General features: G+C 39.7%; 1 protein-coding gene across 1 annotated transcript in view; it reads right to left on the bottom strand.

Annotated features, from left to right (window-relative positions):
* The window catches only part of LOC117948226 (CUB and sushi domain-containing protein 1-like), a 306260-nt gene that overhangs the window by 92880 nt on the left and 188299 nt on the right, over positions 1-25081 (bottom strand). The window contains exons 20-25 of the mRNA XM_034877777.1: positions 19462-19578; positions 19169-19384; positions 18091-18279; positions 15878-16047; positions 6042-6198; positions 3497-3688 (exon numbers count right to left, since the gene is read on the bottom strand). Coding sequence (XP_034733668.1) covers positions 3497-3688; positions 6042-6198; positions 15878-16047; positions 18091-18279; positions 19169-19384; positions 19462-19578 — 1041 coding nt within the window. The remainder of the gene's footprint in view (positions 1-3496; positions 3689-6041; positions 6199-15877; positions 16048-18090; positions 18280-19168; positions 19385-19461; positions 19579-25081) is intronic.

Raw genomic sequence — 25081 nt, forward strand, 5'->3', positions numbered from 1 at the left:
ATTAACACAGCACTGCAATCTACAATACCATGACAGCCTGGTGCTGTTGCATTACCCTTCTTAGCAGATTTGTGAAATATATACAGTACATATATAAATATAGATATATATATATCTATATACATAACAGTTGTTTCAAGCCCTTGAGATAGAAAACATAGGACGTAGAGAGGGGAATAAGCACAAACATACAACGCAAGGCAAGAAATAAAAGGGTTATTTAGTAAGCATGGCCCAATGACAATTTTGCCAGGATAGAAAAAGGAAGATATAATTAGAGGCATGCACGTATACAGAAAAGGATAGGAAGGTTTACTGCATGACTACAGAGTGACAGAACGTCAAAAAGAGTCAGAGGTAGACCACCATTCTGTGGGGGAGAGTAAGAGAGGTATAGAAACAGCCTGAGGCAAAAACCATTTCCTCATCTCCATGCTAGTACATACAGATAAGGGATTGAGGCAGACAGACCAACAGGGAAGGAGAAAGACAAATGCCCCAGCAGACAGACAAAGGAGGAAAAAACAAAGGTAGATACAGAGGTAGTTAGCCCAGGGCTCTGCCAGCGAGTATTCTCCTGGTTGCTGGCTTACCTGAAATAAGGCAGCGACAGAGCATCTACAAATGAAAGACTGACTGCAGAGGAACTCATGGAAACACACACACACACACACACAAACAAACACACACATCCAGTGCATACGCATTCACACCCAGATAACTACATTCCCTGCACACACCTTTGCACACATATTTTTAGTTGGCATTAACAACCACATCAGGCCACATCCCACCTCAGAGTGCTCAGGTGTCCTGCCGGTTAGAAAGACAAAAAAAGGCTTGGCTCTGCAGTAGGGAATTGTGCCAAGCGCCCACATTTATCCAACAAGATAGACATACTTACAGTGAAAGTGCTTTAATTTGTACAATATGCAAAACCAAAAAATATTTATGGACAAGTAGGAATTATGGACTGCAAAAGCTGAAAATGTGCTTCAGGGATTTCAAAGCTTGCTAGGAACAATATAAACAAACAGAATGGCCAGCTGTGCATGCTGTAGCTTAAATACAAAACTACTTTCACAGGTCCATAAGCAAGAGGGAAAAAAAGGAAAAATCACCATGTCAAAGCACCTGAATCGTTTGGCACACTCCTCTCTAACCTAATTAAGAGCTGCAAAGTGCCAACCAAAGCTAAATCTGCCCTCTGGCAGCTTGTTCTACCTTAAAACCTAGGAAATATTCAAATAAATTCTAGATATGCTAAATGAGAAACCTTAATTTTTGTCATTTTCATGGTCCGAAAAATAAAAGCTGATATTGTCGGAGTGCACAGCAGCAGTCACATAGTCGGCTGATTATTACAGTACATTATGCTTTCAGGCAGTTCTTGTATCCTTCAAGCTCTATAATCATTTTCTCAATTATGTGTTCTTCAACTAAAAATGTGACTTTGATCCAACCTAACAACTGTTTTTTGTTCCCTTTATAGTGTTTGCATGACATTCATCTCTCTAATAAATCGGGGAACCTCTGTTAGCATGTTTGTGTGTGTATGTCTGTCTTTCAGATATCTCAAGGACCGCTCATCCAATCTACTTCACACTTGGTTTCCTGCGTACCAAATGAACTCTGCACAGTGAGTCTAGTCTCGCATTGCCAGAGTCTGACTAGTCCACACAGCATTCCCGGATGGGAAAAAAATTTCCTCTGGTTTATTGGCATTTCTTTGAACCAACCACAATCCTGTTTGTTATTGCCATCACCAAACTCAATGAATGTGATGGCAATATAGCCTCGAGAAAGAACTTGTTTTTGTGAAACATTAAAAAGTAGTTTTAGGGGTGCTAGAGAAAACTCAGATTGGACAGATAGTCTAGTGAGCTGTCTCAATTTACTCTGCAGAGATCTGAGGAGCAGTTAACCATAGTCCTCACAAAATTGACTGAATTTAGAATGCCAAGAAAAAGAAAGCAGAAGGTGAAGGACAACGGGCTGAAAAGGAGGGACGTCCGGCGTAATTTCCAACAGTGGAATGTTATTGGTATAGACTACTGTGATTCAAAGTCCGTCTCCGGTGGTTGAAAAAAACAAATTACTGATTGCCTCTCATAATGGGGCGGATGGGTAGCGCACTGCCATGAGTCCATGAGTCTGATTACTTCATATTTTAATTGTGATATATAATGATCTAATTTTGCAATGTTGTCTGTGAGGTACAAGTGCAATGTTTTCCTATGAAGTAGAAGCAAGTCAATAGTAGGCTATACAGTGTGGTTGCAGATAAAGTAGTTTGGGGTCCTTCTGTTAATTTTGGTCTCCAGTGGTTCTAGAGAAAGCTTCAAGCAGCAATACCAGCGGCTAAACAATTGGTCTGTAGTAAACAGGCACGTTTTGAACGGGCACTGTACTAGTATTAGAAAGAAGCTGTCTTCCTTAATGAGTCAATAAGAATGAAAGCATTTAAATGTTTTCACAAGCAGTATGTAAAACTGGAATATTTTTTACAGTTAAAATAAAGCGTTACTTCTGTGTTCACTCTCCGTTGACTGTTATCGCAAAACTAACTCATATTCCCAGACAATTCTTTTTAATCGTAATTAGTCATCCTATCACAGTTGATGTTGGTGTGCAGTAAAGTAGTTCCAGGTAGAGTAACTGCCACTACTTTGACTATATTAACATACAAGTGGGCAGCCAAGTGACATTAATTATTAGAATGTTTGAAAGTAAGAAAGCATGCAGTCATCAATTTCAGTTATAATAGCTAACTGTATAAGGGTGAACTTTCACTCCAGTCTGTGTTGTCCAGTACCTGAAAAGATACACTAACCAATTTTAGATGAATCAATATAGTTTTTACATCACTCATTTTCTGCAATCTAAAAAAAAAGTATCTTCTGAGAGAATATTCTATTTATTGTGCGTGCTCAGAATAGAATAGAACAGAAAGCTAAGGCTCCTGTCAATGACTTTGTCATAAAATACTGTGCGCACCTTCAGGTTACAGGAAAGTAGTCTGGCTTACAATATGAATGTCATACTGTATATAATATAATGTCATATTATGTCATCCCCTATTTTTACACCATAAGTATGCCATCCTTAAATAAAAAGAAGCCTTGTTCACTAAAATCGTATACCCGCTGACATCCTGCTGTCCACGTTCGGATAGTTTTGTGTGCACAGGCTGATGGATCAGTAAGGGTTGGTTTTACTCACAGAGGTGTATAAGTGCCACTACGAATATTTCCCAGTGTTGAATCAGTCCCCAAGCCCTATTTTCAAAGTACTTACCTTTATTGACTAAATCACTTGTTCATTCACTCTCCCTTTTGAATGCTCATGCTCCTGATGGAGCTTAGAAACAGGAGTACTTTTAACTGCTGCTATTACCCATGCCATATTTCTCATTGAATTGACGGGTAATAATTCAGATCTTGTAGTTCTGATTTATTGATGTACATATAACCTACACATGTGATGGCATACTAACCAAGACAAGAAGGAAGTGGTTTGTCCCAGACACGTCTGTCCCCGCTAAGACAGGTCAGTGTACTGCTGCCATGGAGACTGTATCCAGGGTTGCAGGAGTACAGGACTAAAGTGTTGGCATAATGGCCATCGTCTTGGATCTTATAGCCATAACTAGGGACACCTGGTTCCTCGCAGCGTACCAGGTCAAAACCTAGAAAGAGAGACACAGACACACACACACAGAAAAACACACACAGAAAAACACACACACACACACACACAGATTAGGTCATCCTGTCCATGCAATAAGACAACATTGCATAAATGAGCAGGGTGATTCAGAGAAGAAGACATAATGTCAAAATATTCTTCTCCTGAATCCCAATACTTTCCTCGGAAATTTCAAGTTTGAACACTCACTGTTGCTGTAGGCTGAAACCAATGTGACAGCTGCAGTGTAGCTACTGGACATTTCAACAGATTCTACTCATATGCTTGATGAATTCCCTGCACTATTGTTTGTTCAGTGTGTTTCGTTAGTGTACTGCGGCTGTCACACGTATTTTCTATCTATCTATCTATCTATCTATCTATCTATCTATCTATCTTATCAAAGCTCCAACAATATTAACATAATTTCTTTCCCTTAGCACAGCCTTTTACTAAACCTTCAGTTAAGAAACCAAAACTGTTTTTTCAACATGTTTGGCTCTGTTGATAGCATAGAAGCGCACTTATGAAGACAATTTACTGAAAACATAATCCGATCAAACCTATAATGCACAATAGGTTTTATTAACCTGTCATTTATAAATCACGGCCACTACATCGACTGAAGTTTGACTGGTTTAAGACCGACGCAGTTGTCAATTTCCCATCCAGGGCCCACGTCATTTTAATAGCAAATGCACTTGAAGAATTTCAGAACTTCATTGTTATTTTAACAGCGCATTAGTTAAATGTGCCAAGGCTTATGCACAGTGAGTGCACACTATCTATGGTATACACACACACCGGGAAGAGCAGCAGCGCACACACATGCAAAAGATTACATACAAAAAATACTATATACGCCATCATAATAGCTATGTGCCAAGGTACAAACGTTACTGGCTTTTAAATGGAATGGGAGATGACACTCTGAATAGTTTATTGCATGTTACGCCCAAAACACACAAATTAATTAATGAAGACACTAAATCAACCATCCACCCAGCGCACGGACCCTTTTTCCTGTCTTTAAACTAGCAAAAGTGGATTTGGACATGCCCTAAATGCACCTGTGTCATGCGCTTCACGCCGTGCGCTTAGATTGTTAAAATAGGGCCCACTGTGTCTAAAAATGTGTAAACTGGTTTTACTCCAACCCTATTTACAGTAAGAAATCATAGCCGTCACTCTCAGATGCTTCTTTTTTTTAGTCCTGTATAAACCTTCTAACAATATCTCTCATTGATCCACTGGCTCATCTGCTACAACAGAACTTTGAAAGTGTCACCTTCTCCAGTTTAATGACTTTCAGATTAACGGCTGTCTAATGGTTTAACTGACATACAGAGCATCCGTCTAGTGTCCATATACCGTCTACCTTCCGCTGCTGATCCCTCTGTCCAGTCACTCTCCCATTCCAGCTGTGTCATTTTCTCACCTTCTTTTAATGGCTTGCAGATAAATGCTCCTCTAATAGCCTCTTTGACTTACACAGCAGCTGGTTCTGCCTTCTTAACAGACTCTTTTTAAAGCCATTACCTTGTGTGTGTGTGTGTGTGTGCGCATGTCTGTGTGTGTGTGTGTGTGTGTGTGTGTCTTTCAATCTGTAAATAAATAGTGCATTTAAGGATTTTGTGCAACTTGATATTTTTGTGCAACTTGTCACATTTGCATATGTGTAAGTGTGTGTGTGTGTGTGTGTGTGTGTGTGTGTGTGTGTCTGTGTGTTTGTGTGTGTGAGAGAGAACATTTTATAAGCATTCATGAGCATGCATATGCTAATTTCTTGTTTCTGCATGCTTGGTAAACTACTGTTGCACTTTGGACTCCACCTTCAAAAGAAATTGCTTGAAAAAGTGATTGTTGATCCCTTTTCAGCTGTCAGAAAGGAAAGAAACAGCTTGGTAATTTGCTGACGGAGAAAGACAAGTCTCGAGAGTTTTGTCGTACATGATTCCTATTTTGTTCTGGTATGTAGCACTCAAGAATCACTTGACTGAGGCACGGGACAGAGGCAATCACGCACAATCACTACTACTCTATTTTTCAATTAAAAACATCTCCTTATAGGGACCTTCATGATGAGCTATAAAAACTGTAGGAAATATATTGTATGCATTGGTGTGCATCTAAAAAATGTGTGTGTGTGTGTGTGTGTGTGTGTGTGTGTGTGTGTGTGTGTGTGTGTGTGTGTGTGTGTGTGAGAGAGAACGAAAGAGAGGTTTGATTGCACTTTCTTTGACCATAGTAAAACAAACCATTGCTGTTACAATAAATATATAAGAAAAACAATGTGTACCACTGTCCAGTTTCTAATCAGTTGACCCTAAGTTAAACTTTCTCAAACAACTCACTTGTGTATGTGAGGCGGAAGCCCTGGTTGGTTCCAGAGGTGTTGCTGTTGAACTCCAGCCACAAGCGATTGGATGTACTATTGATAACATGACCCATCATGCCATCATAAGTAAAGTTGCCAAGAAGACGTGATGAAGTGTTCTCTCCATCATACACCTGTCAATCAAAGCACAGGAACAAGATCCCAGAACATGAATAAAAATATGAGTTAAAAGTGTTTCTAGCTAGTAGTGAGAACTTGACAGAACAAGAGTGAATGAATGAAGAGCATTGCTGACCTGGTCTGTAACAAAAAAGGATGGCACAAAATGTGGTCAGTGTTAAAACCACAATTGCAGGGCTCTGCTATATTGCCTGCGCCTCTCCTCTGCAACACAGTGATTCATCCAAATACCAACCGCAAGTGAGGCAAAACTGCATCCCAGTGCCTCAGGAAATAGCCACTTTGCTTAGCTTTGCATCAGCATGGACCATGTGAAGCACCACAAAGATAGAGCCCAAAATATTACATAAAAAGTTGCTGAGGTCAAGGTTGTTAAGGTGCTCTATTATAGTCTGAAAAAACTGATGAAACCTCCCTTTTTATAATGTTAAACCTTTAAGATTTGTATGCAACAATTCCTGAGAAAAATTAAACAGACTCTTGATGAGGTTTAAGGTGGGTAAATAAATTGGTTATCTTACTTTAAATCTTACTAATCTTTCTTTCTAAATCTTACTTTTATCTTACTTCACAGAGGTGATAGAATGGTTACATAGAGTAGTTCACGCTGTTCGTTAAGGTCTCTTAATAGGGTGTGTAACATTGTTTGGGCTGAAAATTGCTGTGGTGCTGTTATATTGGTCCTGATTCTACGATGTTATTTGGGCCTGGATTGAAACGAGAGGTTTTCTGCCTTAGATTAGCTGTGCACTGATTGGTTGAACGAAGCACACATACATTCACAGTGGAGACGAGACAGAAGGTCTCATATTTCAGATATTGTACATTGTTCATCTGATATTTAATTACTAAATTCACTTCTAAAACTTTTTATGCAAGAAATCAACTATGTAAAGGTCAAGTATGTGCTGTTTCAAAAAAATTGATGGATAATTGCAAATTCGGTATGACTGCGTTTAACTTCAAGAGCTACACACAGTCTGACGAGACAGCGGCAGCCCGCTGGGCTCCATGCCCAGTGCTAATTCCCCATTTCTGGGTTACTGGACTACCAAATGCCGCTGCCCTGACTTAGCTCTGTGGGGCAGGCGGCGGCAAGCAGGGCTCTGCAAAGCTCCGTGACTGGTACTGCTTCGCCACCTTGCCTGTCCTTTTACAGACCCTGGGTACACTTTCGGCATGACTATAACATATTTACAGTTTGAATTTCGTCACGGCATGTATATCACGGCTACCCTAAGGTCTTGCAAAGCTAAAACCTATGTCCACTCTCAATTTAAGGCATTTTTGTGACTTTGAGGGGTCTCCTTACACCCTTTAAGGGTCTCCTTAGGAGGAGCTGCTAGCTTTAGCTCTGTTTCCCATTGGATCCTATGGTATCAAATTGCCGCTACACTTTTGGCATAAGTATGGTATATTTACAGTTTGAATTTTGCATGTATATCACAGCTAACCTAAGGATTTACAAAGCTAAAACTTTTGTCCAATTTCAATTTAAGGCATTTTTGTGACTTTGAGGGGTTTCCTTAGGAGGATGCTAACTAGCTCTCATTGCTCCATCCAGCTCACCGTGGACTTTATAAATGAGACTCAAGACAAGAGGCGTTTATTTCCCCAATTGTTTCTTTAAATAACTCAACACACATCTCCATTATAAGATTAACTGGAACTTGTGGTAAGAGATTGTGGGCATAACAAGCTTGCTGACTGTGCTCTCACTAACACACACCAACCATTCAACCAGAAAGAGGGGAGGGAGAGCAGCGAGCTGCATGCCCTGGAGCCACATAGTTGACGTCAACTATGAGCTTTGCTGAGATCTGCCCTTTTTCAGAGGCAGTTTCAAATTGTGAGATTTGCAGAGGACTGACGAGTCAATGTGATTCAGGTTGTATGTATGCCCTTTTTACCCAGCAAACTGTTGTTATTCAACTGTGACAAGGTAATATCGGTTTTGCACCCCTCTATCACCCCTTTAAATAAAACAAGCATTTTTTACAAATTGCAGTTTAATCCTTGTCTAGCACCTGTAGGAAGAAGTAGATGTAAGTATAACTTTAATCTTTGAATTGGCAGAGGGGATTTGCAGCCTTAAATGAACAATAAAAAGCAGCTTCTTCATAGTCAATTTTGACTCTAGCCTTGATAAGTGTTTTATATTTTTGAAAATGATGCTGCTTTTACACAGGCAAACATTAACAAGTAATGCAGAGTGTTTATTAGAAATAAACAGTAAAAGCTAAACTAAACGTTGGATCTAAATAACATCATGTCAGTATCTGTGTGTGTGTGTGTGTCTGTGAGAGGGCGGAACAAGCAGGAAAGTGAAGACAGGCTAGATTAGATTTACAAAATTAAAAAAGATCATTGGACAACATTAATACTGCAGGAATGAACTTTTATTCTCTTTGTTGATCAGCTTCTTCTTCTTTCTTTTCTCCTAAGAATTCTGCCTCTCATTGTTTGAATTGTAATTATCAACCAGTAGCTCTAAACTTAGAGTAACCGATGATTTTCAAATCTTTAAAGGTCCCGAGGCATGACAATTTCACTTCATTAGGTTATTTAATATTAATGTGCGTTCTCCCAGCCAGCCTATGGTCCCCCAATGGATAGAAATGGTGATAGGTGTAAACCGAGCCTTGGGTATCCTACTTTACCTTTGAGAAGATAAAAGCTCAGATGGGCCGATCTGGAATTTTACTCCTTATGAAGTCATAAGGAGCAAGGTTACCTCCCCTTTCTCTGCTTTGCCCGCCCAGGGAATTTGGCCGACCCATGAGAAAGAGACAGGCATTATGGCTTTCAAACAAGCAAAGTGGCAGTTGGTCAAGGCCACACCCCCACCCTCCACCTTGCCCCCCTCTCTCCTCCACAATAGCATTTAAAGGTACAGACACAAAAATGGCACCTCCTACGTAAAGGTCATTGTGGGACTGGCTCTAGTGGCTGTAATTCTGCACCAAGGCTGAATTTTGGGAGATTTCAGATACAGTATTAGGGGACCACTAAGGCCTATATAAAAGCATCTAAAAAGTGGCATGTCATAGGACCTTTAAGAACTTTTTCAAATTTCCAGGGGTAACTATTTGATACTGAGACACTTGTGTTTGCTTTGAAGTCTATTGGCTGCATTCTATTGAACAAACATTTCTGAAAGCAGCTTTAATGTGGACAGTACAGTAGTAGTTTAGGAAGAGCAGTCTATTTTTGACTGCAGCTTGAAGTAGAGAATTAGGACTCTGAAGAACTTCATAATACTATCTCACAGCTGGGATATAAATGTGAATGGCTCATGCTTATTTTTGGGGGCCTGGGAAATTTCCACAGATTGGTAGTGACAGGTCTGCAGGTGGCAGGAATTCCAAAGCATAGGGCTAAGGTGATGTACGGTTCTATCTCTGCAAGTACTGCCAGTCAGAGGAGACACTTCTACCATATGGGAAGCAAACAAGGAGCTACATGCTCCTCCCTCCCTGCATCTATCCAGTTCTTTAAGTGTCCACCAATTTTGCATATTTCCGCCTGTTTCTCTCTCTTGCTTTGCGTTTCTTTCTTCCTTTCTCTCTATCTTTCTCTCATCCACTCTCTGTTTCTGTAAAACTCAGTGTGGTTAATGAAAAGCCCTGCGGCTCATAAATCAACATGTCACCATCTGCCACCCCTCCTCTCTCTGTCGGTCTGACTCTCTCCCTTTCTCGCTTTCTCTCCTACCACCTCTATTTCCATAGAACAATCCACGCACAGCCCTACTTTGTTTCTTTCTCACCCTTTCTTGTTTCTTCAGGGCTGGAGCACATCTGAGTAAATTTAGTCAAGCACTGTATTAGAGGACACTTTTACGCGTATTGAGCTTGGACTTGAACTTAGCCAGTAGCAAAAGGAATTGTAATGACCTGGTTCATATGTTATGGGAGATTTTAGCCTTCAGCTTGCTGGAACTGTCAAACAAATGGTTTGTGTTTAGAGTGTTCAGCTGCAGTAACCGGCATTAGCTACAGGGCCGTTAGCCTCGGGAGTGGCGTGCTAATTGTTAGCCTAAGTGACACATTGGGGCTTTCCTTCCAGTTTATTATAGTGCGCAATATGCTTTCTGCTACTTCGTTGGGAAAATGATAATGAACGGACATATTGCAAATTACTGGTAATCGCCCTTAAACCCTTTCAATCATTTCTTTACCATCACACACAATGACTATAGAACAGATCATTTTATCACATCTAGCACCTGCTATCTTTTGCATAATTACTACTTTTTACATGACTCATTTTTGAGTGTACCCTATATTTTTTAAATTATGGATGTTCAGGTGGAAAATGTGTGTCAGTGCAAAACCTGTTTGATTTTATTATTTTGTCTACATAATTTATTAGACCCAAGGTCAGTAGCGTTGCTTGCGGCGTCACTTAACTGTTATGACTGTTACAAAGAAAACGGATTATTGTTTGATTATAAAAATGTAGCTTTTCTTACTACCAATCACTTTCAATGCATCAATGTCTGTGTTATCAATATTTTGAAAAAAATGTCATGACTAACTGTTAACTACCACCAGAGTATTATTTTGAAAACTTCTGAAGGCTAGATCTGATTCTCTTCATGCCCTTTTCAGAATTCAGACTGTGATGGAATCATAGACTGTTAATAATAGAGGACAAAGCATCCGGTTTGGCAAAAGGCTGCAAATGTGGAAGTGCCTTAAACCTGCCTTTTATCTGAATTCCAGCAGAGGGCAACACACAGGTTGCAGAAGAACTTTTGTTTCTGTAGAAGTCGGTGAGAAAGTGACCTACTTCTCAGTTGATTTATTACCTCAGTAAACATTTTCATAATGATTTTATGGTCTCAATCGCTCAATCGTCTTCTGCAACACAGAGTGATGTTCAATTTTAAATTATGGTCTTGTTTATTTTTAAAACGGCGATAAAGCAGGGGGTGGTTTTAGGCGGTGGTTATGTGATTGGCAGTTTGTAATGTAACGTAGAGTGTAAGGGCTCCTCCCTCAATCCTCCGTTTCATCTAAAATTGTCAAATCCGCAACCAGGATGGCTGCGTCCGTAACGGCAAACTCGACGACTCATGGCAGATCTCCACAAATCAATGGGTGACGTCACACATGTGCTGTCCATTATTATACAGCCTATGGGTAGAATATGCAGTGTCAGCAATATTTAAGCATATTTATGTTCATCTTGATGTCACTTTCCTTTGTTACTTTGTCTTTAATACCTTTCCATTGGGAACATGTTCCCCTCTTTACAATAGTGTTATGCCTATCTGAATGTCTGGGAGAACCCTGCAAAAAAAAAAAATCTAATCACAGACAGGCTCAGCCAGTGCTCTAGGCCTAATACTGATAATACACTCTAACCATATACCGGCTTAACCATGCCCTCAGGCCTAATACAGCTAATAGACATTGTGAGTAAAAAAATTAGATGATGTCTCAAAGACAGCGTCAAGACTGTAAAACACTCACACAGATGCTCGTTACTAACACTGAATGGGCATATGTGCCCAAGAGAGGCTTTATGAGGAATTATGAACCTTGGGAACATCTGTAATTGTCATTTTATTTAAGAGGTATATAAGTATGCACATCCAATTGTATTTAATATGTAAACTCTTCAATGACTTCTTTATATATACATTGTCACATCTCCAAAAACTTACAATGTATCGGGGCACCAGCAGACTTGGGAGAACCATAAGAACTAGAGGTACACATATTCATATTGAACCGTTTGAACAAGGCTTTTGATTACATACGCATTACAAATTGAACAATTTGTTAGACTAATCCTCTTTCATAAAGAAAAAAAAGATCTTAAAGGAAAACGCCACCGTTTGTTGATACAGGGCTTACAGTGGGGCTCAAAATTTTGGGCACCCCAGGTAAAAATTTGTATTAATGTACATAAAAAAGCCAAGAAAAGATGGAAAAATCTCCAAATGGCATCAAATGACGGATTAGATATTTGTATAATATGTCACAAAAAGTTAGACTTTATTTCCATCATTTAGACTTTCAAAATAACAGAAAACAAAAAAATGGCGTCTGCAAAAGTTTGGTCACCCTGCAGAGATAATACCTTGTACTGCCCCCTTTGGCAAGTATCACAGCTTGGAAACGCTTCTTGTAGCCAGCCAGGAGTCTTTAAATTCTTGTTTAAGGTATCTTTGCCCATTCTTCCTTCTAAAAGTCTTCAAGTTCTTTGAGATTTCTGGGCTGCCTGTCACGCACTGCTCTTTTAAGGTCTATGCATAGATTTTCAATTATGTTGAGGTCAGGAGATTGTGAAGGCCATGCAAAAACTTCAGTTTCGCCCCTTGCTGTAATCCCCCGTGGATTTTGAGGTCTGTTTATGATCATTTTTCATTTGTATAAGCCATCCTCTCTTTAACTTCAACTTTTTCACAGATGGCATCCAGTTAGTGTCAAAAATTTGCTGACATTTTATTGAATCCATTTTTCCTTCTAATCGTGAAATGTTCCCTTTGCCACTGGCTGCAATACAACCCCAAAGCATGATTTATCCACCCCCATGCTTAACAGTTGGACACAGGTTCAGTTCATTAAATTCTTTGCCCTTCCTTCTCCAAACGTATCTCTGCTCATTCCGGCCAAAAGATTTGTCCACAGAACTTGTTTCCTCAATGCATCGGGCTTGTCTATATGTTCATAAGCAAACTTCAAACGCAGATTTTTGTGGTGAGGACGTAGAAGAGGTTTTCTTCAGATGACTCTTCCATGAAGACCATATTTGTACAAGTATCTCTTCATAGCGGAATGGTGTAGCATAACTCCAGTGTCTGCCTGGTCTTTCCGGATGAATCGTGCAGTCAAACGTGGGTTTTGATTTGCTTTTCTCACAATCCTGCAAGCCGTTCTGTCTGATATTTTTCTTGCTCTTACAGATCTTGTTTTAACTTCCACTGTTACTGATGAGAGTATTTTGGCATCTGAAAAAATCTTCTTATAGCCTTCTCCTTCTTTGTGAGCGTCAACTATTTTCAGTTTCAGTTTTCAAGACAACTGCTTAGAAGAAGAACCCATGGTGCTGATTGTTGGGGCAAGGTTAGATGAGTCTGGGCATTTAAAACCTTAAGACTGACATAACCTGGTCCTTCCAAACAATGATTGAGAACAATCCATGACGCTGTCAGGTCTCAGATTTCCAAAGGGGGTGGTCCATGCTATAAACTCTGTAGGTTGCCCAAACTTTTGCAGACCCCATGTTGTTGTTTTCTGTTATTTTGAAAGTGTAAATGATGGAAATAAATTTAACTTTTTATGACATATTATACAAATATCTAATCTGTCATTTGATGCCTTTTGGGGATTTTTCCATCTTTTCTTGGCTTCTTTATGCACATTAATATAAAGTTTTACCTGGGGTGCCCAAACTTTTGAGCCCCACTGTTTCATGGCCTCCCCAAGGTGTGGATTTGTGGGCCAATGCATTTTTTGTCTCTTTGCATGCATTATTTTAGCCTGGAGTAACACCGGCAGCGCCGCCACTGGTTAGTTTAGCACAGTGAATAACCGACAGATCTGGTGTTTGGAGCCACTTTGGTTTTCCTGTAAGTTATGAGAGTGATGGCAAGAGAGTGGTGGATAAAAAACAATTGTATGTTGAATTTGCTACATGAGAATAGGATACACCAGTGGGAATACTACAAACATGTCAACTCATTATGCCAACATCACCTCAGTGTGTCAAAAACTGGAACTAGACGAAAACAAGAAGAAACACACACGCTACAAACTATCCCTGCAGCCTTTAAACAGCAATTTCCAACTGATTCAAACAGGGCAAAAGACATCACTGCGGCGATTGGTACATTTATAGCCTCGGATATGAGACCCTACTCTGTAGTGAAAGACGCAGGTTTTACGAACATGGTTAAAGTAATTGAGCACCGTTACATTATTCTTTCACAAGCCCATTTCAGCAAGACCATAATTCCTTCTTTGTACAAAAGATAAAAGCCCAAATAGAGAACCAATTATCCGAAGCACCAGCTGTTGCTCTGACAGCAGACGGCTGGACGTCAGGGGCTACACAAAGCTACCTGACTGTAACGTGTATATTTTTTTATAAGGAGCTGTTGTAGTTTTATAGGCTGCTAAGAGGACACCACACAAGATGGGTACAGTATAGCTCTGTCTTTGTTCAAAATAAAAAAAGATCATAATATACAGTATGATTCCAGTTTTAATAAACGAAACATTTGAACATATCAAGAAAATTTCTCTGGTGCATACCTTGGTGTAGAATTACAGTAGAGCCAGTCCCACAATGAGCTTTACTTAGGATGTGTCATTTCTGTGTCTGTAGCTTTAAATGCTATTAAGGAGGAGAGAGGGGGGAAAGGTGGAGGGTGTAGGTGTGGCCTTGACCAACTGCCATGCTTCGCTAGTTTGAAAGCCATGATGTCTCTCTCTTTCTCACGGGCGGGCCAAATTCTCTGGGCGGGCAAACAGAGAAAGGGGAGGTAACCTTTCCTTTTATGACGTTATAAAGGGCAGAGCTTTCATTTTTTCAAAGGTAGAGCAGGATATCGCCATTTCTAGCCACTGGGGGAACGTAACCAGGCTTAGGCAACATATGTTAATGTTTAAAAAAAACTCCTAAAGTGAAATTTTCATGCCATGGGACCTTTAAAATCCTCTGTCATGCTAGTGACAATTCTCTGATCAATCAATGGTCTGCAGTGTTTTAACTTCTAGTATTGGCTCAGCTTGCCTGTAACATCGACCGAGGTGGTACCAAAAAATGTACCAGGTAGTATCCACAACTTTTGCTAATGGAAAACCAAAAAAAGGAGTCCAGTTGAGTAGAGCTGAGCCTTACCATGCAGTAGAAAAACGGAAACGCTCAAGTCAAGTCGAGGTTGAATATTCAGGTATTACTTGTTATATTGTATTATAATGATATCTGCAATCATGTTCACCAGAAATGTAGGTGGCTTTGAACATGAAAGTAACATGCCTTTGGCTATCTAATTAATTCTCTTAAATCTCTCCTTGATTTCTCTGAATAAACATTGCACAACAGTACATTGTCATATGGAGCCAATATGGACACCTATTTTACAATGAAAAACAGAAAGACCTATTGCACAAAGCATGTGTCGAAGTGACTGATGAAGCGCTGATGGAATTATGTTGTCCATGCCAATTTTAATAACAAACCTTCGATCAAATATTTTACGGCCTAAATATGTGGTCACTACAACAAAAACTAATCTTTCTTCCGGCACATTCCGTTACTGTGTTCATAAATCTGCCAACAACTCAATTATTGTTTTCTTTTCAAGCATAATTTGAAGTAAACCAAACGTGTAATCAGTTCAAGCATATATGTGTTAAATAATACAACTTTGCATATAGACAGCTTTTGATTATCACTATAATCCTGAATGTCCTTTGTGTGTGTGCTTTGTGTGTGTGTGTGTGTGTGTGTGTGTGTGTGTGTTTGGGTCTTTGAATCTGTAAATAAATTGTGCATTTATGGATTTTGTGCCACGTAATAGGGAAAAGCTTGTCATATTCACGCATCTGTGTGTGTGTGTGTGTGTGTTTGTGTGTGTGTGAGTGTGTGTGTGTGTGTCTGTGTGTGTGTGTGTGTTCGTGCGTGTGTGTGTGTGTGTGTGTGTGTACATACCTTGAGATAGTCTCCATCTTGCAATAAGAAGCTCTCAGCTTTTAGCCTGATTCCTTTGCCCTTTTCGGTAGTGATGCGGTAGATGCACTCGTGGTTGTTATCGTAGTTGGAGGGGAAGTTAGGAGAGAGCAGAACACCTTCTGGTCCTAGTGAGGAGGCTCCACACTCCGCTACAGCAAGAGAGTAAAGGGGGCAGGGAGGTGTGGATCTAAATCAGCCTTTCTGCCTAATTATCTTTGAGCAGGCAGAATATCTGGGTTAGCTTATTGTGTAAATGAAAGAGAGGAGAGGACTGGAAAGATGCATATCCAGTATAAACAGAAACCTTATTCAACTCAGTAGACATTATGACAATAATAATAATAATGAATCAGTAATACATAATTTAAAAAGCACAAGTTCAAAACACATTTAAAAGCAAAGCAATTGAACATAAACCGGTGCATAAAAGCAAGTCTGTGTAAGTTAGAAAAACTGTTTCATGGAACTTCTACAGAATTATCTAGCAGGTGCAGTTGCTATCAAAGTTTAGGGATTCCAATAAGTGGTATGTTATGCACATTTTTGTCACATGTAATGAGGAGAGGAGAAATGCAGGCTTTTAACTCCGACTGAGAAGGAACACCACTACTTAGAAGGGAGAAAGATTAAATGGAAAGTACATGTAATGAGATAAACAGGAGAGGAGCCGGTGTGGAACAAGGTAGAACTCACTGAGAAAAATAAGATACCATGCAGTGTTTATCAAATCTAAAAAAAATGTACAAACAACATTTTTGTAAATGTTCTGTAGTTTCTAAAGCAAGTAGGAGGAAGGAGATAAGCATATATTTAAGGCTGCTACCAGCAATTCTACAGAAAATCTTTTGAAAGTGAGGACAGCACTTTAGAGGGAGCGAGGGAGGAAGAGAAAACAGAACAGTCGAGGGGGAGAAGAAAAGTATAAAGAGAGAGCTGAAAGAGAAAGGAAATAAGAGAAGATTGCAGTCCAAGACAGACCTTTTGAAAATATGCAAGGAGAAATTAGAAAAGGGAGTAACAAAAGAAACAGTATTAACACTCATATAGCAGCTAATGCCCTTATTATCTACCCGATGACTGTCTAAATACAGAGGGAGAGGAGGAGAAACAAGAAAAATGAGAGACAGAAAGCTAAAGAGAGGGGCATTTGGAAAGAAAGAGAGAAAGAGGGATGAACCCAGTGAACGTTGCCAGCTGCTGTTTCTCTTAGTCAGGCCTGATCTCTTGACAGATAATGCTATTATAGCATTTTGAGTCTGCTCTTTTTGGGATTTAAAATTACCAGCAGTCACCAGTCAGGCTCTCATAAACTACCAGCAGCATCCAAGAAAATACTCATCAAAAAACTCCTCATATACCAGCAACATTACAACCTGATTAGAGCCAATCCTTGGCTAATAAAGCCAACTGTCAACCAGTCAAATAATAGTAAATTACTTTTGTGTCAGCAATAAAATACTAGTGAATTAAAACCAGGACAATGATGATACTATACCTTGAGCCTTGTTTATATGGTGAAAGTTAATTTAAAAAGTTTTATTTTACAAGCTGCCAGTTATTTGCACAAAAGAAGAACCCCACTAAAGCTATAAATAATGAAGGCAGAAATACTTTTTAAAGGCTGTTTTCAACTAATCACTACTGTATATATAACGCTGTGTAAAGAAAGCACTGTTGTAAAAAACAAAGTTCAATGAGTATAGAGTGTAATGGCCACAATCCTAATTGCATATCTGTAACTACAGTCTGACTGTAAACAGATTTTTTTTACTGAGACACTAGTTGGTAGTTGGATATGTACAGTGTGAATGTTGCATTCCATTCCACAGTTAAAACTCTGAACAAAGCCTCTCTTATATGTTTTAATTGGCATATTACGTTTGTATCATGAATATTAAAACAAAACATTCTTCCTGAAGATTTATCCGCGTTAACCTACCTTGATCTAATCTTCCTTTCCTCTGGTGTCTCATTCTTCTCTTTGTACTCTCATGTCATCAAAGTGAATGAATTGATTGTTAGAAAATGTATATATCATTGTGTGTCTCACTAAACCTTTAGAACAACTAAACCCTGCTTTGTGTCACTTTGTTCTCTGAGCCTGCCTTGCTTTCAGAATCAACTCAGAGGTCAATGTAGTAGATGATAGGATACAAACCACAAAACAATCGTGATCGGATTGTTTGTCTTACCTATACATCGTGGTAATATGTTGCTCCAGACTCGCCTGCCTCCTCCCAGACAAGTGATCTTGCTGTCTCCCTCAAGTCGGTAGCCACTGAAACAAGTGAAGGCCAGCGAGTCACCAACCCGAAATCTGAATCCCATCCTCCTGCTGTACGCTGGTACACCGGGATCCTCACATGGCTCTAAGTCGTACTCTATGCAGAGACATAAATAGCATTGTTGAGGTGTCATTCTAAAAAGACTAAAGGGGTTTGAAATGTACAAGAACTGTTGTTAAGTAAGTCATAGTCTATATTGAGGATGTGTCATTTCCATAATTGCTCAGGTGCTGCAAGAAATTCTGCTGGATGTCCCTCATTTGGCCAACACCCGCTTTCTTTATGTTGGAATTTTAAACTACGGTCAATTTATAGGGACTATGGTTAACTCCTCCTCAGATCTCTGCAGGGTAAATCAAGACATTTTGGAATGCTGTGTGGACTAGCAAGACCCTCCTCCGCAGCGCTTTGGAGGAAGGTCTGGCAATGGGAGACTAAGTAAGCCAAGAAATAGAATTATAAGGTAAATAGAAAGAATTAATTAGATTATATTTTTGTCGTGAAAACCTAAACCTGAGACCATAACGTAGTACACCTGTACCATTAATTACAATTCAAGTTGATATTGTGGTAGATAAGAAGTAATGTTGTTTTGGTCTTACTGTTGCCCCTTTTGGCCATTGGATGAGACAGTCCCAGATGGGGCTAAGAGTGCAATAAGTAATGCTTTTTGTGTTTTTTTGTAAAGTTTCTTTTGACAAAGATTGTAAGATTAATTCACTTAAAAAGGATAGAGTTAATTTCCGCGTTTTATGTAGTTACCGCTCTCTGCACCTGATGTACCACATCAGAATACTAAAACTAGTCATTCCTGTTGTTTATGGTACCTTTAGTCTGTTAGTCTATATCTGAAAGAGTACGCTTACGTCAGGCTAACAAGGCAAGTTACATTTATTCTGTAATTAGAGTTGGACAGTTTTTAGGCTGACTTACATTATGCTTGATCCACGTTAACAAAAAACTGTTTCTGATCCAGGGTTCTTACCTGAGAAAGTAATATTAAAGCCTTCATAACTCATGGAAAAATCCGATATGAAACGTAGCTGAGCGCTGAAGTTCCCATAGAGCCCTGCTTTGACACTAGGGGGCAGCACTGAGCCAGTGAGTCGAGCTACTGGAACCTGGAAATTGCTGTCCTCAGTGATGGAAAGGTAGTCGTGGTTCTCTTCCAGATGGAAAGTGTGGAAAACCAGATGGACCCCTGGAAATGAATGGATCAACTTTATTTTCCAAGCAAACAGATAGGTATTTCTATTAAGTCTGTGTATGTGTGCTTACCTTTCCCATGAGACACCTCTATGGTCCAAGTGCAGTTAAGAGAATTGGGGTAAAAGTCAGGAAAGCCAGGAGACAGAATTGTCCCTGTTTTACCAAAGATATAACCTCCACAAAGGGCTACAGAGACAAAATGACAGATAGAGAAGGGTGAAAAAGAAAGGGAGAATATACATTAATATTTTACCACTAAGCAAACAGTTTGCACTGAGCTGACAAACCGCTCAACAAATTCTAAAAACAGGACTACTCAAGTGTAACACCAAAACGTAATACAGTACATATCCTAAGTAGAAGAATGAGGTCACCATATAATGACTGATTTATTCACTCTAATAAACCACTCTCAATTCATTTTTAAGTTACCGGAATTAAACCACATTCATCTTTTTAAATCTGCAGACCTTCTAGAATTGCCAGAATTGTGTGAGCTAAGCATGGTGTTAGTATGTCCTCTATACAAAAAAAGTCTCCTCCCGATATTAAAAGAATTATATAAAGGCGATGTGAGATGGAACAGCTGTAGATTCAAGACAAACTGTAATGTAATGTAACACAATGAAAGTATAGATGTAAATCCAACAACATTCACTACCTAACTGATGTTGTGCAAATGCATTTCTTAGCCCTTGTGTTGTCTTCCCGTTAACAATGAAATTGAAAATGTTCTTGAAAATGAACATTTTTATTTTCTTTTGTGTTTTTGTTCCTTTTTCTGATTTATTTGTCACTTTTTCCATGCTTTTGGTGCTTTTTTTTTATTAAACCTGTGCTGGTTTAATAATAGGTTTTACACTTATTCTTGGAATTGATAGTCAACAAACCTCATTTACATCAAATAATACATAAGTTTTTTGTTAAAGAGGCACTAATAGTTAAGATCATATAGATCAGGATGTTGACTGGATCATAGATGGGTATATGTCAAAGTTTAGTCCGGATACTGTTTTGAAACCATTAAAAAAAAAGAATTAAAATGCTATAAGATTAAATTAAGCACCCAAAACATTCATTGAAAGTACGAGTACGAAAGGCATATGACAGGGTCCCCCGGAAGATACTGTGGGAGGTGCCGCGGGAGTATGGGGTGAGGGGTGTCCCTTCTCAGGGCCATCCGATCTCTTTATGACCAAAGCGAGAGCTGTGTCTGGGTTCTCAGAAGTAAGTTGGACTCATCCAGTCGAGGGTTAGCCTTCGCCAGGGCTGGGCTTTGTCACCAATCCTGTTTGTAATATTTATGGACAGGATATTGAGGTGTGGTCGGGGTGGGGAGGAGTTGCAGTTTGGTGGGCTCGGGATCTCATTGCTGCTTTTTGCAGATTATGTGGTCCAGATGGCGTCGTCGGCCTGTTACATTCAGCACTCACTTGATTGGTTTGCAGCCGAGTTTGAAGCAACTTTGGATGAAGATCAGCACCTCAAAATCTAAGGCCATGGTTCTCAGCAGGAAACCAATGGAGAGCCTTTTTCCGGTAGGGAATGAGTTCCTAACCCAAGTGAAGGAGTTTAAATACCTTGGGGTCTTGTTCGCGAGTGAGGTGACCATGGAGCAGGAGATTGGTCGGAGAATCGGAGCCGCGGGTGCGGCATTAACTTTAATTTATTGCACCGTTGTGACGAAAGAGAACTGAGCCAGAAGGCAAAGCTCTCAACCTACTGGTCAGTGTCCGTTCCTACCCTCAGCTATGGTCATGAAGGCTGGGTCATGACCAAAAGTACAAGATCCAGGGTACAAGCGGACAAAATGGGTTTCCTAGGGAAAGTGGCTGGCGTCTCCCTTAGAGATAGGGTGAGAAGCTCAGTCATCGAAGAGGAGCTCGGAGTATAACTGCTGCTCCTTCACGTCAAAAAGAGCCAGTTGAGGTGGTTCGGGCATCTGGTAAGGATGCCTCCTGGGCGCCTCCCTGGGGAGTTGTTCCAGGCACGTCCAGCTGGGAGGAGGCCTCGGGGAACAGCCAGGACTAGGTGGAGGGATTCTATCTCCAACCTGGTTGCTGGTTGATGTGCCTCTGGAAAGGGAAGTTTGGGTTTCCCTGCTGGAGCTGCTGCCCCCGCGACCCAATACCGGATAAGCGGATGAAGATGGATGGATAGGTGGTTTGATGCTACAGCCAAAAAATATGCCATGAGAGCAGTGAGAGTACCACAGTAAGGTTATAGATCATACAACTGAACAAGTTAAAGTGTGTACAAAACTCTCTAAAGCCGAGGGGAGCATATTTAGGTGCTAATTTTGTTTTGTTTTGTACGTAAGATATAGTACATAACATGCACTGAAGACTTATCGTTGATTTCACCAAATTGGATTGTGTTACAGAGAAAATTAGAACTTTTAAAGGCAAACTTGCAGCTTCTACACACAGCTGCAGACAGAGAAACCAATGGTGAAGGCCAAAGATGGTCTTAGAAACATAAACAAACAGAGAGGGAATATTGTGACAGACAAAGAAAGATTGAATTGTTGTAAAAGAGTGGGGGATTGATGCGTGCATGTGTTACCAGACACCTAGCCTCCACACAGAGCCAGACCACTGATATGGAACAGGACAAACTCATTTGGTATAGAGCAGAATGGAAAATACTATAGTACCATAATGGAGAGGCAAAGAGGGCTTTCGGAGCATTACAGACACTTGAACTAAGATAATATGTTGACTCTTTGTTTCTCCTCCGTCCCTTTCAATTCTATTCAGCTCAACTCAGTTACATTTAATACAATTCAAGTTAAAGTAATTTATCAATTTAAGTTAAGTTAAAATAGGAGTTTTTTTCTTACCTACGAAACAAACATATCCCTATGAAGCCCCCCTGGGGTCAGCTGAGAAGTAAACCTAAACTGTACAGACAGAATACAAATCCGTTCCCTCGGTTTTATAAATGCGAGCAAAGTTAGAAAAATATTCACAGATTAAAATTTTCGGGATCAATTACTCGATAGCAACATGTTTTAAAAAAACAAGGCATCTTTCCTAACGTAGTAATGTTAACAACGAACTACAAACAAATTTTCATCAAAACATGCCGTCCTCTAACCTAGAGAAATAAAATTGGTCTCTAGGAGCACCGGGCAGTGAGACCATGGGTGAGACTGCAGTAAGACGAGTGCTTAGGGACCGTCTACAAACTACAACAATGACACAACAATATTAATTAATAATTCATCCCAGATTATAAACTAAATCAGAGACAATAACAAATTTTGTTGTATCACTCCTGTCTGTCGTAGAAACCAAACATGTTTAATTTGGTGATTTGGGTAAACTGTATCATTTTCACTTTATCAAGACAGATTTTTTTTATAGTTCAGTTATTCCAGTATAGGTTTGTAGATTGACTGCTGTGTATGCGTCTCCGCCTCTATCTTCTGTCTAGCAATGTCTTTCCTCCATCTTATACCATATCCTATTTCAACAGAGATGGAGTTGAGTTGACTAGCAGTGATGAGAGCCATCCCCCCCCCCTCTCTCTCTCTGACTAGCAGTCTTGTGTGTGTTGTGGTAACCATATTTTTCATACTCCCATCAGGATTCAGTTAAAACTAGGACACTGTCTGACTAAACAACCCTTGTTGAGGGAGGCAAATGTGCGCATATGTGTATGCATACTGTATCTTTTGTTTGTTCAAGTGCACACATCAGAGTATGTGAATAATCTGTGTGTGAGAAGATAGAGGCAGATTGTTAATGTATGTGTGTTGGAAAGTGTGAGCTGCATAAAAATGCAAGAATAAGAAAAGAATCAAACAGACAAAAAAGAATATTCATCATTCTAACAAAGATTTGAGAGGCAAATCAAAGTATGGTGGCCTTCAATGTTGAGAGCAGAAGCATAAGACTGAACGCTGAACGAAAAGCAGATACAGAAAGATATGGCTTGTTTTTCAGACAGGGGAGAGGAAAACAGAAAGATAATATACAAGACTTCCGCTCCATCCCTTCCTACTCTTCCCTACATCCTACATGTTTTACTCTCTGTCTTTAATTATCTCCCTCTTAAAGGATGCCATGGCCATTTTTTAATAAAAGGGATAATTTGACTTTGTTCACGTCTAACAAGTTGTTGTCTTGGCACCAACTGTAAGCTTTAAAATGTCACGGCAGCTCTTCAATATTCTCCCTGACACATAAAAGAGCAGCCAGTGCTTTGTATTATCTGTTTGGAGATATAGCTGACCGGCAGGAATAAGATGAGTGGTTAAAGTCCAACAGACACTGTGGTGTAACTGAAAGGGAATGGTCTCTGCACGCCTGCCAGAAGGCAGCATGTCATTTTGTTTTTATCTTGTTGACACAATATTGTCAAAATAATGACTTTTGGTTGCTGCATAGTGCAGTAGGTATAGTAGATTGTATAGTAGGTTGTCTTGTCCTGTTAAAATGTTAACTGTGCCACAGAGACTGTACCGTAAATAAGATTGTTGTCATTAATGTGTCCTTGTGTGTGTATGAGTTGCTTTAAGTATGGCTGTGGGAGTTTTTAAAGATTATTTCCTTTCTCCTATAAATTGATGTGCGATGTCCAAGTCCTTTCTCAGTGGACTTTGAAGTTTTCTCTGTTTGCGTGGATTTGCTCCGGCTTCCTCCCACAGCTCCAAAACATGCAAATCAGGTAAACCGTATATATGAAAGTGTCAATAGGTTGGAAAAGAATTAAGTAAAAGAACAGGTAAAGAAAGTTATATACATATCTATAATTCTAGTCCCATGATCTTTTCTGAAAGCAAACTATGATAAATTACATTCTATTCAAGACTCACACAGCTGTCTGGTGAGATGCATGCTTGGCTGTAGATTGAAAATGACACAGTGGCTGTTTAAAACTGCTTATGTTTTATGGCTGATACTGTGAGATGGATTGCCTTGGTTTGGTATGAACTCAATCCCAAGTTGAGACATCTTGACTTCGGCTTTCAAATGGGTTTCTTTTCAATCGGCAGATTAAATCAGACGCTGTGTATTCATCTACCATGATAGCAGGAGCTGTGGGCAAAATGCTGAATGAGAAGGCCTGCGCTGGTCAGTAAGCATCTGTTTAAGTAGTGTCTGTTGACGCGTATAATTTCACTAAGGCTGGATGTCCAACTTGGAAGTGGGGGCAGATTGTACAATTAACAATATGACTGCCAGTGACACCAAGTGAAATGCAAAAAAGAAGACTGGGAAATAAGTTACTATTAGGAACACCTGCACCAACTCCCTCCCCTTTTTCCACTGTCACTGACTCTCTGGCTGTACCTTCTTTCAGCCACCTCGCCCTACTGACTCCACTTTTGTTTTTATGTTCATGAAGAGGGGGCAGTCAGTCTATAAATAACTACTGTTTGAAACTTCACCATCTTCAAACTTGTCTCACACAACAACAAAAACAGCTGGCGGCTTGCAAAAGAAAATTGTGGTAAAGATGAGGCACAGTTGCGTGTGAGCGTAACTGGGATTTTAATATCTTAGTCATTATCAGCAGCTCAGGCAAAACAAGTGAAATGTCAACTTCCTTTAAATATGTTTCAAGTAGGGGTGAAACGGTACATGTATTCGTAAAAACGAGCTAAATGAATGTAGTCATGGTCTCAAAAACTACAATGCTTATGTATGCTGTTTCCCAATGGAGGATGTAATTGTAAATT

This window comes from Etheostoma cragini, chromosome 1 (assembly GCF_013103735.1).
Source record: "Etheostoma cragini isolate CJK2018 chromosome 1, CSU_Ecrag_1.0, whole genome shotgun sequence".
In the NCBI taxonomy this organism is placed as follows: Eukaryota; Metazoa; Chordata; class Actinopteri; order Perciformes; family Percidae; genus Etheostoma; species Etheostoma cragini.